The sequence below is a fragment of the Varanus komodoensis genome, unplaced genomic scaffold (assembly GCF_004798865.1).
Source record: "Varanus komodoensis strain SLA01 unplaced genomic scaffold, ASM479886v1 scaffold1, whole genome shotgun sequence".
Taxonomy (NCBI): Eukaryota; Metazoa; Chordata; class Lepidosauria; order Squamata; family Varanidae; genus Varanus; species Varanus komodoensis.
In genome coordinates, this window is record NW_025335268.1 from 2,552,377 (window position 1) to 2,570,118 (window position 17,742).

General features: G+C 40.8%; 1 protein-coding gene across 1 annotated transcript in view; it reads right to left on the bottom strand.

Moving 5' to 3' along the window:
- USH2A (usherin) overlaps nt 1–17,742 on the bottom strand; it is a 579,889-nt gene that overhangs the window by 357,292 nt on the left and 204,855 nt on the right. The window contains exon 30 of the mRNA XM_044449731.1: nt 6,419–6,532. Within this exon, the coding sequence (XP_044305666.1) occupies nt 6,419–6,532 (114 nt within the window). The remainder of the gene's footprint in view (nt 1–6,418; nt 6,533–17,742) is intronic.

Sequence of the window (17,742 nt, forward strand, 5' to 3'; positions counted from 1 at the left end):
CTTTATATGCCAACAAATATGGAAAATAAAACAATGGCCCACAGACTGGAAGTGTGCAATACATGGTCCAGTTATCAAGAAGGGAGATGCAAAAGAGCAGCACAGCCATAGGACCATTACACTAATTTCCTAGACAGGTAAAGTGATGGTCCAAGTGTTGCAACCAGGAATGCCACCCTACATGGAGCAAGAAATGCTGGACATCCAAGCTGCATTCCAAAAACGAAGACGCACTAAAGGTCATATTGTAAATATACATTGGTTACTGGAGCACATGAAAGCATCAGTCTGTGCTTAATAGACTAGAACAAACTCTTTGACCATGTGGAACATGAGAATCTATGGATGGTCCTGAAAGAGATGGGTGTGTCTCAGTACTTGATTGTCCAGATGTGGAACTAGTATCACAGACAAGGAGCTACAGTTAGAACAGATTATGGAGAAACGTAATGGTATCCCATAGGCAAAGGTGTCAGACAAGGATGCATTTTATCTCCCTATCTGTTCATTCTGTACAGATAACATATCATAAAAAAGCAGAATTAGAATCAGAGGAAGAAGTAAAAATTGGCAGAAAAAATATCACTAATTTAAGATACGCAGATGATGCCATTCCACTGGCAGAAGCACTCACGACATAATCACCTGATAATAGTGAAAGAAGAAAAGAAAGTACAAAAGCAGAACTGTAGCTGAATATTAATAAAAATCATGCCCACAGAAGAATTACAGAACTTGACTGTTAATAATGAAGAAATCAAAATTGTGAAAGAGTTAACATACTTGGGTTCAGCCTTCAAAGGGATATTGCAGCCAAGAAATTTGAAGACTGAGACTTGGAAGGACAGCAATGGAGGAACTAGAAAAGATGACCAAGTGCAAGGACTTTTAATGGAGACCAAGATTAAGACCATCCAACTATTGTATGGGTATGAAAGCTGTACAGTAAAGCAAGCTAACAGAATGAAAATTGGTGTGCTCAAAACATGAAGTTGGAGCAGAGTTTTGCAAATATCCTAGACTGACAGAAAGACAAACAAGTGGATCCTAGAGCAAATCAACCAAACCATTTTTCCTAGAAGCAAAAATGACAAAACTGAGGTTGTCATACTTTAGACACACCATAAGAAGGCAAAACTTCCTGTATAACACAATCATGTTAGGGAATTACAAAGACTGAAGATGAAAGGGAAGACCAGGAATGAGGTGGATTGAATCCATAAAGGAAGCCACATGCATGAACTTGGAAGAACTGAACGGAGCTGCCATGGACAGTGGTTTTCATTCATAAAGTTTCCATAAGTAGAGATGACTTGACAGCACATAACAAGAACAATGTCACAAGCTGAAACCCATGGATGTCATTAAAAGACTTCTGTACCTGTGCCTTTGTAATTCAAGCATTACTTCTAGTATCACCCATCTTTTCAATCCAGGATGATTAAAGGCTGTTGTATGAATATTCTAGCTGGAAATGCCAGTAGTTCTTTCCTATGATGGCCGCTTCAAATGGTGCAGGGAAGAGGGAAAAAACTGGAAAAATTCAGGATTGGAAGGAGACAATGCCCCCCACCCACCCACCCACCTTAACACATACTTTTTTTCTAAGAACTTTTTAGTTTTCCAAAAAAAATGTTTTTGGATTATGGATTACTTTCTTCTAAAATGATGAAAAATATATTTAAAACAAAGTGTTCATCTATTCTTGCTTGGTCTTCACTCCCCCCAAATAATTTCTAAAAACTATGTTAAGAGGAAGACTTTTATAATAGAACTAGAGATGTAAAAATACTGGAAATTTTGAAGCTATATGTGGGAAAAGCTATGTTTTATCCTCTGTGTAAGATACCAGCATATTTTTCATTTCATTTCTTATTAAAATTATTGAGAATTTTTGGAATGTTGTGAGTGATGCTATGTTTCCCATCATGTGACCATATCATTATGTGTGAAGAAAATTTGCATTCTTGACTGTGGATTTTGTGTTTCTTCCATACCGTGGCAATCAATGGATGTAAGAGAATAGAAGAGGAATAATATAGGTTACCCAATTACTACCACAGCATGCAATAGAAAACATGAGTTATCTTACCTATATTTCTTTTTTAAAAACATAATGTTGAGGTTTAATCTATGGAACTCATGACCACAGTTTTTAATAATGTGCCTAAATAAACCTTACTGTTAGAGAATGCTGACTCGGCTATAAAATAACTGCAGCTACTGAAACAAAATCCACATGCCTAACAGTATTTGAAGGAATGTCTCCTTCCATATACACCTGCCCAAACTTTAAGATCTTCCAATGAGGCCCTTCTTCAGGAGAACTCCCTGAAGGAGGTTAGAATATTGGCTACCCAGGGAAGAGCCTTTTTGTGGTAGCACCCCAGCTTTGGAATCTACTTCTCAGAGAGGTGCACCTGGCGTCAATGCTTTATTCCTTTCAGCGCCAGGCCAAAATCATTTTATTCACCCAGTATTTCAAGGGTTGATAGTTTATTATATAATTGGAATGTTACTGTATATTTTATATTGTATTTTAATGTGCTGTTACTTGTTTGTAAGCTGTCTTGGGATCTGTTTTGGGTAAAGATGGAGTAGAAATGTTTAAATGAATGAATGAATAGACATTTAGCAGCCTGTTTCATATGCTGCAGGCATCACCACGAATGAAAATCTTTCAGAATGAACACAAATTAAAATGTTTATGGAAGGAACTAGTTTACAATACAGAATAGACTGGTACTCTACAAATAATAGGCTTAGATTGGCTTAGGAGTTTTAAATGAAATGTGCTTGGTGAACCATTCTTACTGGAAAAGAGACACTTCTACAGCTAAATAAGCTCTTCAACAATGGCCTTATGGCCTGTGCAGATTGTCTACTGATCTGTAAGTTAGATCACATTACCTAAGGCTGAAGAGTTGGAAGTTGGAGCTCTGAGACTCCTTCCCCAACTCCTCACAACCAGTAGGAAAAGAACTCTTGCAGCAGGGAAAAGAACCTCAGGACATTTGGGAGGAGCAGGGAAAGAAGGAGTCTGGGGTGTCCAGGAGACAAGTGCTCCAGTTTGCTCCCTTTCCTCCTCAAAAGGTCTTTCCTGGATAGCTGAAAATGGCTGTCAAGCCACAATGTAGAGCAAGGGAATTAAGATGGTGAAGATCACTTCCATTGCTCCTCCTATTCTGTGTTCAGGAAGCGCAGCCCTCTCAGTTCGGAGGCCTGCACTCCTCTACATGTTTTTTCTTCAGAAAATGAACAACACCCCAACCAATTCCTCACTAATGGGAACAGAGGCTGCTTAACAGTCTTCCTCTCCTTCCAGCTCTTCCTGCTTCTTTTGGCTTCTTTTTAAAATTTTATCAGGCTTTAAAAATATAAACAAGCTAAAAAAACCTTGGAGTTTAGTTTTATGCTACTTAATTGCATTGGATATTTTAATTGCATTGGATATTTTATTTCATTTCTCTTTTATTTTGTTTCCATATCGGTATTCTAATTCAGGCATCCAGGTAAAACTACCCCAATACATGTTATTGAAGTGTGAGATATACATCAATAAATTCAAATAAAATATATTGATTCATGCAGGGATCTGAACTAGCCTGAGAAGGGTAGCTGTTTTTGCTAGTGAGGGAGAGGCTATATTTAAGCCTATCCCAGCTGTGTACTTGGTCTTTTCCTAACTTCAGAAGCTTACTCTTGTGCAAGCAGCAGAAGCCTACAGAAACAACAAAGTAACAATTTTGGATATCCCAGAAGAACTGCACAGGCTGCTTATAGGCTACTGCTTCAAATTTTAATAGTGATTTTTAATATAACATTCCAACTAGGGAATCAACTTCCCAGAGAGGTTTGCCTGGCACTTACATGGTATTCTTTCTAGGACTGGAAGACTTTTTTATTTTCTCAAGAATTTTAGTTTCATTCTGTTTAAAATCCCATATTGTATTTTAAATATTTTAAATGCTTACATAAATGTTTATGCTAGGTTTTACTCTAGTTTTTAACTTCAATTTTATGTGGTAGTTCTAACCATTTCAATTTTTATACTATATTTTATGTGTTTAATTTTTAAAAAAATTGTTGTGAACTGCCCAGATACCTTCAGTTATTGGGTGGTATAAAGATGTAATTAAACCATCAATAAATTGATTCAATGTAAAGCCCTGAACAACTAGGAGCTAGGATACCTTAGGGGCTCTTTTCAGTCAGTGCAGTGTAAGGCCACAAGGATGGTAGCCAGATTGCAGGGAAAGCCGTATGAGGTGAGACTGAGGGAACTGGGTCTTTTCAGCCTGGAAAAGAGGAGACTCCAAGGGGATCTGTTGGTGACATACAGGTATGTGAGGGGGTGTCACACGGAGGTGGGTAGAGACCTGTTCTCCCCTGCAGAGGAAGGCAGGACACGCTCCAACAGAGCCAAGCTCAAGGAACCAAGGTTCAATTTGGATGTCAGGAAGTACTTCCTGACAGTTAGGACCCCGAGGGTATGGAATGGGCTTCCACAGGAGGTGGTTGAAGCCCCATTGGTCAGGGTGTTCAAGGATAGGCTGGACATGCACATGGTAGGCATGTTGTGAGCAGAGCCAGCTGGAGCTCGGGGTCAGACTAGATGACCTGGGAGGCTCCTTCTGACTTGTTCTGTTTCTGTTTGTATGTTTCTATTTCATGCCTTATATCCCTGCCTGATCTCTGAGATCATTAGAGGATGAACTTCTGAGAGGACTATATGCTCCAGAAGTGCACCTCAGGTTCACTTGAAATAGAAAATTAAGAATCCCAACTCAGAGATCCTATGACGTTGGAGCTGTGACTTTAAAGGCTGAACCCCTGTCCTGCCACCTCAGAAATTGGGTGCTGGCTGCTCACCCCCAGGTCAGAAGAAGACCCTTGGAAAGGAAGAGGGGAGGCATGTCGGGTCAGGGAGGTGAGGAGGCTGGGGCCATGAAGTATGGCCAATTCCAGAACCCCCACCCCACCACTTCTTTCCCTTCCCCTCCCTAGTGTTAAATCTAGATGGCAACCTAGACAAAATACAGAGCACAGAGTGTGGTGGCAGTTGAGATAGCTTTGCACCTTGCTCTAGATGTTTATAAGCCTCTGCTTTCATCTGTTGCAGAGTTGATAGGATTGTACCCCTGTGGTTATAACGCCATTTTATTTTGGGTTCACTGCTTGAATACTTTTGTGGAAAGAAGTATACACATCTGAATAATAAATCCAGGCTCTAAAATTATTAAGAAAGCTTCTTGGATGAAAAGGGTCTGAGATGACAGATCAGGTGAAAAACTGAACATGGGGAAATATGACTCTTTCTCATCAAGTGGCAATTACACCTGAACAGGCTGGTATTTTAACTTTTCTCATTAGTTGGTGAGTCAGCATCACTCTCTTTGGATTTGTTTTATTTTTATCTTTTTGCCTTTGTTTGAGGTTGGATCTCTTTAAGGTTCTTTTAGAACAAGAATTTCTGGGTATATCTCATATATAATGTGATATAATGGAACACAAGGGAGAAAAGCACAGCTATAACTGTGGAAAAGCTTTCTTTTGACATAGTCAGATCTGTGTTATTTTTAGAAATTAAAAACAAGTTAGGTAGGCAAATCCCTTTCTGTTTTTCTGGTATAAATAATCAATAATAAAACAGGAATATGGATTTCATGAGAAAGCTGCAGATATACACTGGTGAAAAATTTAAAATCTGGCTCAAGTAATTTGCTTTTATGTTTAAGATAACTACCCTGCAAATCTTTTGAAAACTCTTTATTCAGTAATTGATGCAATGAAACTACTGAGCTGGCCTCTCTCTATAGGCAGGACTGGAGTGTATTTTATCTTTCTTGCTACTTTCGTGCTTAATGCCAGCTTCAGAAACTATAATTTATGCTTGCAACTTTTAAGTTTCAAGTACAACAGATTAATAAACGGCCCAATTGGCATTTTGAGGTTCCATCAGGCTGAAATAATTGTTGCCTGTGCTGGTGTTTAGCAGTTAAAAGAGACCATGGAAATCAACCGTTTGATTCTCAATTTCATACTGTGCCATACAATCAATTCTTTTTAGTCAGACTGTCTCTAGATTTACTTCTGAGCCATAGTAAAATGAGGAAGCTTTCATTAATCTTTCAGATGCTTCATATTAATGACAAGGCTCTTCCATGAACAATGTAACAGCAATTAAAAAGCCCATTAATCTGCATTACAGCTATTAAAGATGCATGTCATTAAAGGGTATGGAGTTTGATTCATTTTAGCACCCCCCAAAAAATGGAGCAATTATGGTCTGGCAATGCACTTTGTCATCAAATTAGGTTGGGGTTTTCCAGCAAATGGCTTTGCAGCATTTAGCTCCTCTCCTATTTTATTATTCATGACTGAAATGTGGAAGTCAAGACCTTTGAAATTACTTTACCTTCTTGTGGAGTGGAGATGTTCAAGGCATGTGAGCTCTCAGTACAGCCAGCCAAAGTGCAAGTTGTTAGGGTTACAGCATACTTTGCAAAGGGCCGCAAGCCTGTCAGCGTGCCTGCAGGAGAAAGACACAATGCTTTGGGTATATACGTATGAAAGGAGAATGGAAAATATTCTGCACAAGAGTTGCTCAAGATGTGTACCTTGTGTTCACAACAGAGAAAATGCATTGAGATCCATCTGAGAAATACATTGTTAAATCATAGAATCATAGAATAGTAGTTGGAAGGGACCATGGAAAAGGCCATGTTTTTCAACCCCCTGCTGTTGAAAAACATCCCAAGAAAGTCTCAGAAGTTTAGCCCAAAGAGGATGTTGCAATTTCAATGTAGCCTTATTTAGGTGTTCTGGGTACAATCAACACATGAAGGGAGTATTAGGATTGTTCCCAGTGACTTTGGACCTGACCTCCCTGTCTCAAGGTCAAGCTACACATCTTGTTGATTCTGTAGTATGTAACAGAGCTTTATTTCTACATTAGAGCAGGCATGTGCAATCCTAATTTGGACTGGGACCAGGGTACACAAGGATGGTAGGATTACATTTTCTGCTCCCACCTATCTTTTCCACAAAATTAACCACTCCCCAGGGCACACATGGAGATTTTAAAAAAGAAAAATGTCTCTATCAGGGTCAGTATGGTTTCTGTCTGTCATCTGTCTGTTTTATCTGCTGATAAAGAATCAGAACTTCGGAAAGCGTACAGGTGGGAAAGGGAAGTTCTGTTCTCTCTTCCTGGTACACATGGGCTCCAACATTCTGAAGTTGTCCAAAAAAACCCCCCAAAAAACAAAAAACCACGGTTAAAGTTCAGCTGCTTCACAATTGATGTAATGTGTTGTTTGACCCTTAAAAACTCTATGTCTGTGGATTCTGCTGCTATCCCCCCCCTTTCCCCCCCCTAAAGTTTCAGTTTTTGAGTTAAACTTCCCTTCTCACCCCACAAAGTTGGAACATGGTTCAGGCTTTTTCCACAGCTGCTACTTACATAATAAAGTATATATTAATTGCATTCACAGAATTAACCTCATGTTTACTTTGGTCCAGAACCAACTGTGTGTAATGAATTCCCAACACATGAGGGTCTCAGGCAAGGTTGATTTTACCCAATTGGGGAATGTGTTGAAAAGTTTGAAAATTATGAGTTCTGGTTTAGATGAAATTGAGAGAACTTCTTGGAGCATGCACTTCTAACCCACCTAAACATTTGACTGATTCTGCCAGAATTCCTCTCTAAGACATGTCCTAGTACTTAAAGGGAAGCCTGTAGACAAATATCAGTTAGAGTGGGACTAATAAATTGGGTTTCTAAGAAGTGTTTCCTATTAAAAGCAGTTTTCAGACATCATCATGAAAAATCACTTGATTCCCCACATTTACGAGGCATTGTAAAAATCCATGTATCTATGGCACCATCCCAGCAATGTAACTAGCCAGTCAATGTAACTAGCCATTTAAGGATCCTAAAAGCAAATGTATTTGGGGAGTACTCTTTTTTTTTCTTGTGATTATGCTACTAATTAATAGTAGAAAATTAGAATAATAATGCTAAGCATGAGTATATAGCAGGTTTGTATATAGCATTTAGTCATACACATTATACAGCAATAATGTTTGCAACAACCCTGTAGGTCAATACTCTCCTAATTGGAGATGGAGGCTGAGCCTGAGAGATAATACATACCTAAGACCATGTAAGAAGTTCTGATAGAACAAAGGCTTCTCAGTTTCATAAAGCACAATCCCATTCATGTTTAGACAGAAGGAATTCTGCAACTCCCAGCATGCCACAACCAGCCAATTATAGGACTTATTAGGATTGTGTGATTAGTTATTATACTCAAGGTCAAACTATCTGTAGAAGTGGGAAAGGGTTAAGGCCCCACCTCTTCTCCCACCAATCATCCACTGACAATCTTCACCCAAAGTGTATTTTTTCTTTGGTGGTTTAAATACTTATATTAGAGACAATCCCATGTAAAGTCCATTGTAGCACTCTGATCTGGAGTTAACTGCTGCAAAAGCAATTGAAGGCTGCAGCTGCCATGCAAACCTGAGAGGGCAGAAGGCATACTTGGCCATTGCTACTTTCTATCTTCTCCAGATAGCTATTAGTCCAAGAACACTGTTGAACAGTGTGCCTGGTCATTCATACAGAGTGCAACCCCACCCAAGGCTACTTGAACATTTCTATTTGGATCAGTATATCTCCGTGTCTACAAGATCTTTTTCTCTGGGTCAAGAATCAGCTTGCTTCTCCCCCAGTCCAAAACCACATTCATCCAGCTATCTGTTCCAAGAGTTCCATAGCCTTCCTGATATTTGTAGTTCGAAAAGAGCACTAGAGATGCTTGTCATCAACATATTGCTGAAGATGCAGCTTGAACCTTCAGATGACTTCTCCAAGTGGCCTATATAAAAATGGTAAGTAAAATGGAATCCTGAGGCACTCTGCAAGCTAAAAGTCATGGGATGGAATAGAACTCACCCAGCTGTATCTTCTCAAAATGATTACTCAAGGAGGATTAGAGCCATGGCAACCAGCTCAATTTGGATAGATAAGTCAGAAAGATATTCAGGTCACTGTTATCAAAAGCTGCTGAGAGATCCAGAAATACTAAGAAGGTTACAGTCTCCAGTATAAGTCATCCAGTAATACAACTCAAAGTTCTCCATCTGAAAACAATGCCAGAATCCTAATGGGAATGGAGCTAAATAATAAGTTTCTTCCAAAACCATCTGGAACTGAAGGGTGAGCCACCCTCTCCAACACTTTGCCCAAGAAAAGGAGATTAGAAACCAGATGATATTTGTCAAAGTCACTATAGTGAAAACTTTAGAGGTTGAAGAAATAATTCCGTATGTCAATTGCCCTAAATTAATCAGAACAATGGGTAACAAATAATATTTTACAGTACAAAGACACTTAAGCGTAACTATGTCCACAGCTTGTGTCAACTCCTGCCAGGCAGAGACCAGGAACTTAAGAAGACCACCAATTACATCTGAGAAAGAATCCAAACTAACTTCAAGAAACCTTCTGGATGTATCAGCCTCCAAGAGCTGCTCATTGGAAAATGCCGTTCCTCAATGCAAAGCTTACAGAAAGCTTGAAAGCCAAACATGCTCATGCAATGTTATAACAATGCACTGTATAGGAGGCGGTAATCAGGTAATCAGGCCTGTCCTAAAGAAGGCATCTCTGGATCCAGAGATGGCTGCCAATTATAGACCGGTGGCCAACATCTCGTTTTTCAGTCTGGCTTCAGACCCGGGTACGGTATTGAATCTGCCTTGGTCGCCCTGTAAGATGACCTGTGCAGGGAGAGAGACAGGGGGAGTGCGAACAGGTGGTGGCGGGACAACTCCAAGCACTCTTGGATGAAACTGATTATCTGGACCCATTTCAGGAGTGTGTCCCTGTTGGTTCTCCTGGACCTCTCAGTGGCTTTCGATACCATCGACCATGGCATCCTCCTGGACAGGCTGGCGGGACTGGGAGTAGGAGGCACTGCTTGGTAGTGGTTCTGCTCCTACCCTGATGGCCGATTCCAGAAGGTGGTGCTGGGGGACTTTGGCTCTGTGCCATAGCAACTTTGCCATGGAGTACCACAAGGTTCCATTTTGTCCCCCTTGCTATTTAATATCTACATGAAACCACTGGGAGAGGTCATCAAGAGGTTTGGGCTGCGGACTCATCAATATGCTGATGACACCAGCTCTACCTCTCTTTTTCAACTAACCCAGGTGAGGCTGTGGCTGTACTGAACCAGTGCCTGGCCGAGGTAATGGGCTGGATGAGGGCCAATAAAGTGAAACTCAATCCAGATAAGATGGAGGTTCTGTTGGTGGGTGATTCGAGCTCCTGGGTAGGTGACTTAGGCCTTGCCCTGGACAGGGTTGCACTCCCTCTAAAGGACAGGGTCTGCAGCTTGGGAGTGCTCCTTGACCCGGCACTGTCCTTGAAAGCTCAAGTGACAGTGGTGGCGAGGAGCGCTTTCCTTCAGCTTCGGCTAATCCATCAGCTGCGTCCCTACCTGGAGGAAGATTGCCTAGCAACAGTAACACACGCATTGGTTACTTCCCAGCTGGATTTCTGTAACGTGCTTTACATGGGGCTGCCCTTGAAGACAGTCTGGATACTTCACATGGTGCAAAACAGAGCTGCCAGGATGCTGTCGGGGACTGGGCGTTATTCTCATATAATCTCAGTCCTCTATCAGCTCCACTGGCTTCCCATCGAAGTCCAGGCTCAATTCAAGGTGCTGGTTATTACCTATAAAGTCCTAAATGGCTTGGGACCAGGATACCTTAAGGAACGCCTTCTTCCCTATTTGCCCTCCCACCCCCTGAGATCGGCAGCAGAAGCCCTCCTTCGGGAACCCTCTGGTCCTGGGGAGAGTAATTCAAGTCCCCTATGACTAGAGCCCATGATTCCCAGATCTAGGGTCAGAGACAGAATCAAACCTTGGAACTGGTGATTTGCATTCCTATCTTTCTGCCTGTCTTTCTCTTTGTTTGTTTGATTGAATAATGAATGACTTGTATGCCACTCAATTAGCCATACTTTCTCTCTTTGCAGTTGGCATGGAAAGACCTGGGGACACCACAATACAAGCTATCCAGAGGGTGCGCCAGCCTTATTCCTTCCCCTTCCATAGCATTTCAGCTAGATGGGCAATCATGGTGGTTGACAGTGGGAGGTGTGATAAGGCAGGGTTCATACCTGCAGCTCCTCCCAATCTGCAATGGATGCCTGCACACCTCCAGATTTGGGCCCATAAGCATCGAGGGTGTAATCTGGACGATGTGAACCACAATTTTAAAAATTTGGATGGCTGAGCATCCCTTGAATATGTTGTTTAGAGGGACAATGTTTACCAATATGGAACATGTAAGCATTGAAATGTCTAAGATGGTACTAAAACACACACTTGCTATTTAATAAGACCTGATTTTTTTATAGAAAGAAAAACAATTAGAAGAACACTGTATTTGAGCTTTATTCATATGCTGCCTAGCGAAGGTGAATTTTCAGTGGAAGGCGTATAATAGGACCATGTTTAACAAACCAGATTCTGATAGTACAACACCATTGGTTTTTATGCATTTTCTTCATTTTCCCCCAGATAAATTTAAAGAAGGCCTCAAGGTTTGCCTTCCTAAGCAGATACTAAATTAAATATTACTCATAATTAAACAGGGGCTATTTTAATAAAATTGAAAACTTGCTTTGCATATCAAGTGGACCTCTTATGCTAGGTGTGATTTCAGTTCGCTGCTACACTCTTAACTTTACATCCATATTTAACAAATGACATTATTCAGTTTCATGGGGTCACTGTGTCAAAATGTCTGTGTTAGAATTTTAATTTATTTCCAAAGGTTCCCTTCAGTGGGCAGAAAGAGTGGTACCTTCAATTGATTTACTGTCTGTAATCTACCATGTGGCTTTTTTAAAGACTAGAACTTTTGCTGTGATAGATTTTTTGGGGGGAAGAGGCGCAGGGGAGGAAGGGAAAGAAACTCCCTGCATTGCAGCAGTAGTATTACCACTTCAAAGATGACAAGAAATCTGCACACTGTTGCCAGAAACTGTATGCTCAGTGACTAAGAGAAAATTTCATCCATATACAAAGGTTCTAAATTGTTATTATGCTATATTGGTGAAAAATCTTTGAAATATGTTTATTTTGAATGTTTTAGTCCTGCTAGACTGGCACTTGATAAATGATACATTTTTTGAAAAATTAATAGCAGTGGAGAAATCACTTCTTGAGAAGCTGTAACTATTTGACCAAAGATAATTTAATATTTCATATATCACTCTATATACACACACACACCTTTTTATATATCATATACATACCTACATATATATATTTATATATCACTTTTCAGGAAAAAGACACAACTTTTCCCTTGTCAGCTATCATCTATTCCATTACATTCCACATTCTGTCCATGAATATGGCCAAGTGTCGCCTTTTAATATTGAGTAGTGCCACAGGGATGTTGTGAATGAACGCCATCCCTTGGGCATACCAGGATGTGCACAGGACAATGTAGCACAGACTTTAAAATGAACTCAATCCAGGTTGCTGTGGCATCTCTGGGGATCCGAATCAAGTGCCTCCTATCCACTAGCTGGCCTAATAACTAGCACATGTGTAGGTTTTACAATAAAAGTTGTTTCTCAAAGCCTCCCACATGCAAGTATGACGGTCTCCAAATATTTTCATAAGAATGCATGATTGAATCTGCTTGGCCATAAATTAATGTGCACGCACCTCCAGGGTGATCTCAGTTATGGGCCTGCTGACTTGATCTTGCAGAATAGGCAGGCGCGGAGTATAAATTTCACTGACTGACTGGAAGTGCAGAGGAAATGAGTGGGTAATGAGAGCAGAGCAGCCAGTTCTTTAATTGAATTAAAAGCTGGGTGACACCAATGCAGACACCTGTCCAATTACAGACAGGCCAAGGTGTTTACCATTGCTGTACAAGCGATTTGAAGATGACAGAAATCTTTCCGCCCACAGATTAACATAATGAAGGAGAACAGATTACAGTGGATGCTAGCCAAACAGCGAGGTTGGCAGCTGAGAGAAGGAAAAAGTAGCTTACTGAACTATGTAAATAAAAGTGCACTTTTCCATTCACACCTACTGCAGTGCTTTCTGGATGTTTCAAGGATAAACACAGACATTTGGGTTTCCCTGTTTGCATCCGTGGGGCAGAGCAAGAGAGAGGGAGAAAGCAGAAAATATCCAAATACCCAAACCTTGGTCATTCTAAAGAGGTTAGATGCAACTTGTAAGAAATCCCCCAAGACTTTCTCCAGAGTTCATTTCATAATTATCTCTAGTCTTCCCAGGTGCAGATGATTATCAGTCTTCAGTAATTTTCTGTCCAAACCCCTTAACATTTTTAATGGCAGCAGGGAATGTTAAGGTAAGAGTATCGTACTTGTTTAAAAAGTAATCTTAACAAAGAAACTATTTTGGAAACACACATACAGCTATTGTGACATACTGGGTATACTCCAAAAACTAAAAAAGAGAGCACCTTGTTAATCTAAATTTCCATTTGTCTACTTCAGTGCTTCTCTTTAATTCCCAACTTTCCTTTTACACTGCCTGTTTATAATTCAGGATGTAGCCAGAGAAAACAAGAAGCCTACCCTTTGTGCGACGCAGGTAACTTGTTAATGAAATGGGACTCAGGGCTGTAATCTTAAAATGAATTCAATATGGTGGCCATTTAGATATCAGTGGCTCTTTCCTATTGAACCAAATAGAAGCAGTGGCATACACAGTGGCTTGTGGCAATGTTCCTATAATATCATCTGTGTACAAGGGTGGGCTAACAGAGATGGTTGCAAACATGAGATTTTTAGGTTGAAATAAGGACACAAAGTACCTTGCCCTTCCCTTGAGATAGCCCAGTCTGTTCTTAGTAAGTGCCAAACAGCAAGTTGGTTGTGGTGGTACCATGATGGTAGTTGGCAACAATGACAACTGTTTGGATCATAATATATAACCACCAGTTAAGCAAAAGTTTAGCTCAATTCATATTACCATTTCTATGCTGGAAGTGGTGGTGAGACTGAAATTTAACAAGTGCCAAACTCAAAAGTTTCCCTAGAATTGCTTAAGAGCTAAGCCAGCAATTGGACCAAAACTGCTGCTTGGGATGTAAAGGGTTCACTATTGTGCAGCAGCTGCTTGTATTGCTGTTACCCATTTTCCTTGAGATTAACACTGCAAAAGAGACAGGGCCTGCCTCGGTGATGGGTCACGCTAACAGTGAAGGCTACCTCTTTCAGGCCTGAATGCTGTTGCAGTCAGTAGCTTCATCTAACACCAGGGGGCATGAGAAGTGAGAATTCTCTCTCTGTCTCTATTGCAAGCTCTCTGCACCAGCCTTGTGCTCTGAAACAACTTCCCCTTTGCAAAGGCAAATTTTTGGAAGGGAGATTCAGAAGAGGATTTCAAGGAACACTGTTGCTAGGCCAGGAACCAACCTTATTGCCAAGGCATTCACCCTGGTGCCACATGATGCAATGACAATAGAAGCAGCTCAACACAATGCAAAAAGGTTGGGTTAAGTTATCTTGGCAAGCAGGATATGCTCTTTCAGCCCTACGATTCTATCTGAAAGGACATCATGATGTTATCATTATGATTGGCTATGTGGTGTCATGACAGTGTCATGTTTATTAAATGATGAGCAGCATGGAAGGACTCAGCAGTGTATTTCTGGTCTGTGTCATTTTTGTATGTTTTAGTCAGTAACCATCCCATCCAGTTTCCATATCATTCTGTGTTAGGGTTGCAACAAACCCCCTGGAATCTAGCCCTCTTCTGTTCCTCAGACTTTTTCTTCTGCTCCACTCTCAGGAAGTGAGCCAAACTGAGACCAAGTCTGTAAACACTCATGGAACTCCAGTTGCCCAACTGACAACCTTCTTCTGCAGCATGTGCAACACAAACAAAAGCCACAAGTGTGCAGAAGAGTGATGGTGCTTGCCCAGCATTCATGCAGGCTCACTTCTTCGTGGTGCCTACATAAACATGCTCACAAGTAAGCATAAGAAGGCAGGCCAGAGTCTGGGAAACTGAGCCCAGAGAATCCAATGGATTCCCACCTCCAAAATGAATTCCTCACACATCCTTACTCTGTGCAATATATTACTCTGTGCAATTTTAACTGCCTCGTAATATGCAACTTTATAATTCTTTCTTAAAATATGTATTTTTCACTGCAACTTTTCAATTGAGAATTGAATTATAAAATTCAGAAAAGTATCCAAGCTGAACATAAGAACATAGGAAAGCCATAGGCTGGATCAGATCGAAGTACCATCTAGTCCAACATCCCATACACACAGTGGCAAACAAGTTGCCCTCAAGACCTCCAACTGCCCAAGCTCATCAGCAACTGGTATGTATAGACAGGCCACCTCTGGTAAAGGAAGTAGCACATAGCCATGGCCACTTAGTTAGCTCAGAAGCCTTTTGTGAAGGACTTTGTCAAAAGCCTTTGAGAAGTACAAGTAAAAATGTTTTCTGGATCACTCCTATGTATTTATTGACACTCTCAAAGAACTCCAATGGGTTAGTAAGAAAAAGCTTCCCCTTGAAGAAGCCATGCTGATTGATTGATTGATTGATTGGCCAGCAGGGCTTGTCCCTCTGTGTCATTACTATCTTTAATAATGCTTTCAAGCAGTTTACCCAAAACAGATGTTAAGCTAACTGGCTGGTAATTTCCCAGATCCCTTTTTAAAAATTGGTGTTATATTAGCCATGCTCTAATCCTCTGGTACAAGAGCTGATTTTAGGGACCTGTTAAAAATTTTGTAAGACGGTCAAGCCTTAATTCCTCAGACTACCTTCCAGAATAAATTTGCTCAGGTATCTGTAGTCAACTGAAGGATAACTCTGTTCTGATCCACATACTATTATTAACACTACCTTTATATCCTGCCTTCTGTCCTCTTCCAAGCTAACCAAGGCAACTTAAATAGTCCTTTCTTCTCCCCTTATTAGTCCAGCAAGTGTAAACTAGGTTGGTTCACTTAAAAATACAGACCAAGCAAAACCTGCCTATTTGTAGTGAAGAAATAATTACTGAAATTATGTAAAATGAACAGCATATTGGAGCTGTAAATACGAAAACAAATGGAAAGAGGCAGAAAGGTATGTTACAGGTTTCTGAGGGAAGATTTTTTTTTTTCTGTCTTTAAAAGCACACCCCAAAAATGTCAATACAAAAATTTGCTGCCTCTGTATATAAGGCTTCAACAGAATTTCAAAGCTCAGGAGAAAGGTATTTGGATATAAAGAAAACTTATTCTTTCTGACACTGTTCTAAAATGGATGCAAATATCCCACTTGGATGCTAGATTCATTCATTTGCTTACTGGTTGCAGTTAAATGAAACCCCATGCTTTTGCTTCACTTTTTTCTAACCCTACCACTGTGGTGAGTCACACTTCATTGGTGTTAAGCGTTAATGCAAAATGCATTAGCGCTTAGTGGTGAGATCTCTGGATCAGCTGGTGCCAAAGAGCTTAATAGAGATGCCAACACTCCTACATTATATGGGATGCTCACACTTTGAAAACATCAATAATGCTTACTTTATGCTTATTGAATGCACTTTCAAACTGCTCTTTTCTATCACTAGAAGAAGCAAGTTCTGTGGTGCCATTTCTGACCCTGCTTTGACATCTGTGTATCTTCTTCTGCATTTACATTAGATTAACTGATAACCCGAAAGTTATGGCCAGAAAGTTTAATTTTCATCTTGCTCTAAAGCTGACTCCATACTCCTGTGACTAGCACAAAAGATTAATGCTACCAGCCAATCAGAATTACTATAATTCAAATTAGTACAAGAATGTCAAGATTCTTCAATCAGAACCTCAAAAGTGAGTAGACTGATTTTTAAAAAATTGGTTGGTTGTGCTGTTCGTTTTTGGGTTTTGAGCCTATGGATCTCACTGTATCCATAGGTTTTTTTAAATATTGTAAGCTACAGTGAGGACTCTAGTTGAAAAGCGGGATATGAGTCTACTAAACCAGGGGTCTCAAACTCGCGGCCCGTGGGCCAATTGCCGGGACGGGTGGGGCACGGGCCCTGCGGCCTTCAAAGCGCCGGCGGCGCCCGGGCCGGCCTCCGGGAGCGACACGGGATGAGCGGCCCACCACCACCGCGGTGATGGAATACTTGATGCAGCCCAGCCTCACCCAGACTCTACTTCCAGCGGCCCCCAGGTAAGTTGAGTTTGAGACCCCTGCTCTAAACTGATACATAGTGGTGATAACAGGTTGAGTTATAGAAAATCTAGGATTTGCTGCCAAGTTGAAAGCAAGCGAATTGTTGGGCTGATAATAAGCCTCCAGGAGTTTGCAACTTCACATATGAAATTACTGATGTTTTAAAGAGAGCGAAAGAGAGCACACAGTAGCATAGTCCACTGGTTAAGAGTGTTAGACTAAGATTGGGGAGACCCCTTTTTCAGTGCCCATTCTACTCAGAAGCTTGGGGGTTACTTGGTGCTTGCCACTGATTTCTGGTTGGGTTTGCACAACATGTCTGGAAATTTTAACCATATACCATTAAAATTCCTCTGTGCCTGGCAAACAGCCACAGCGGGGGTTCAGGGTCTCCTCCACCTACTTCTTCCCACCTCAGTGCTCCTGCAGTATCCCAGAGGGGCTATTGTGGGAGCATCCAAAGTGCCTCTGTGTAAGC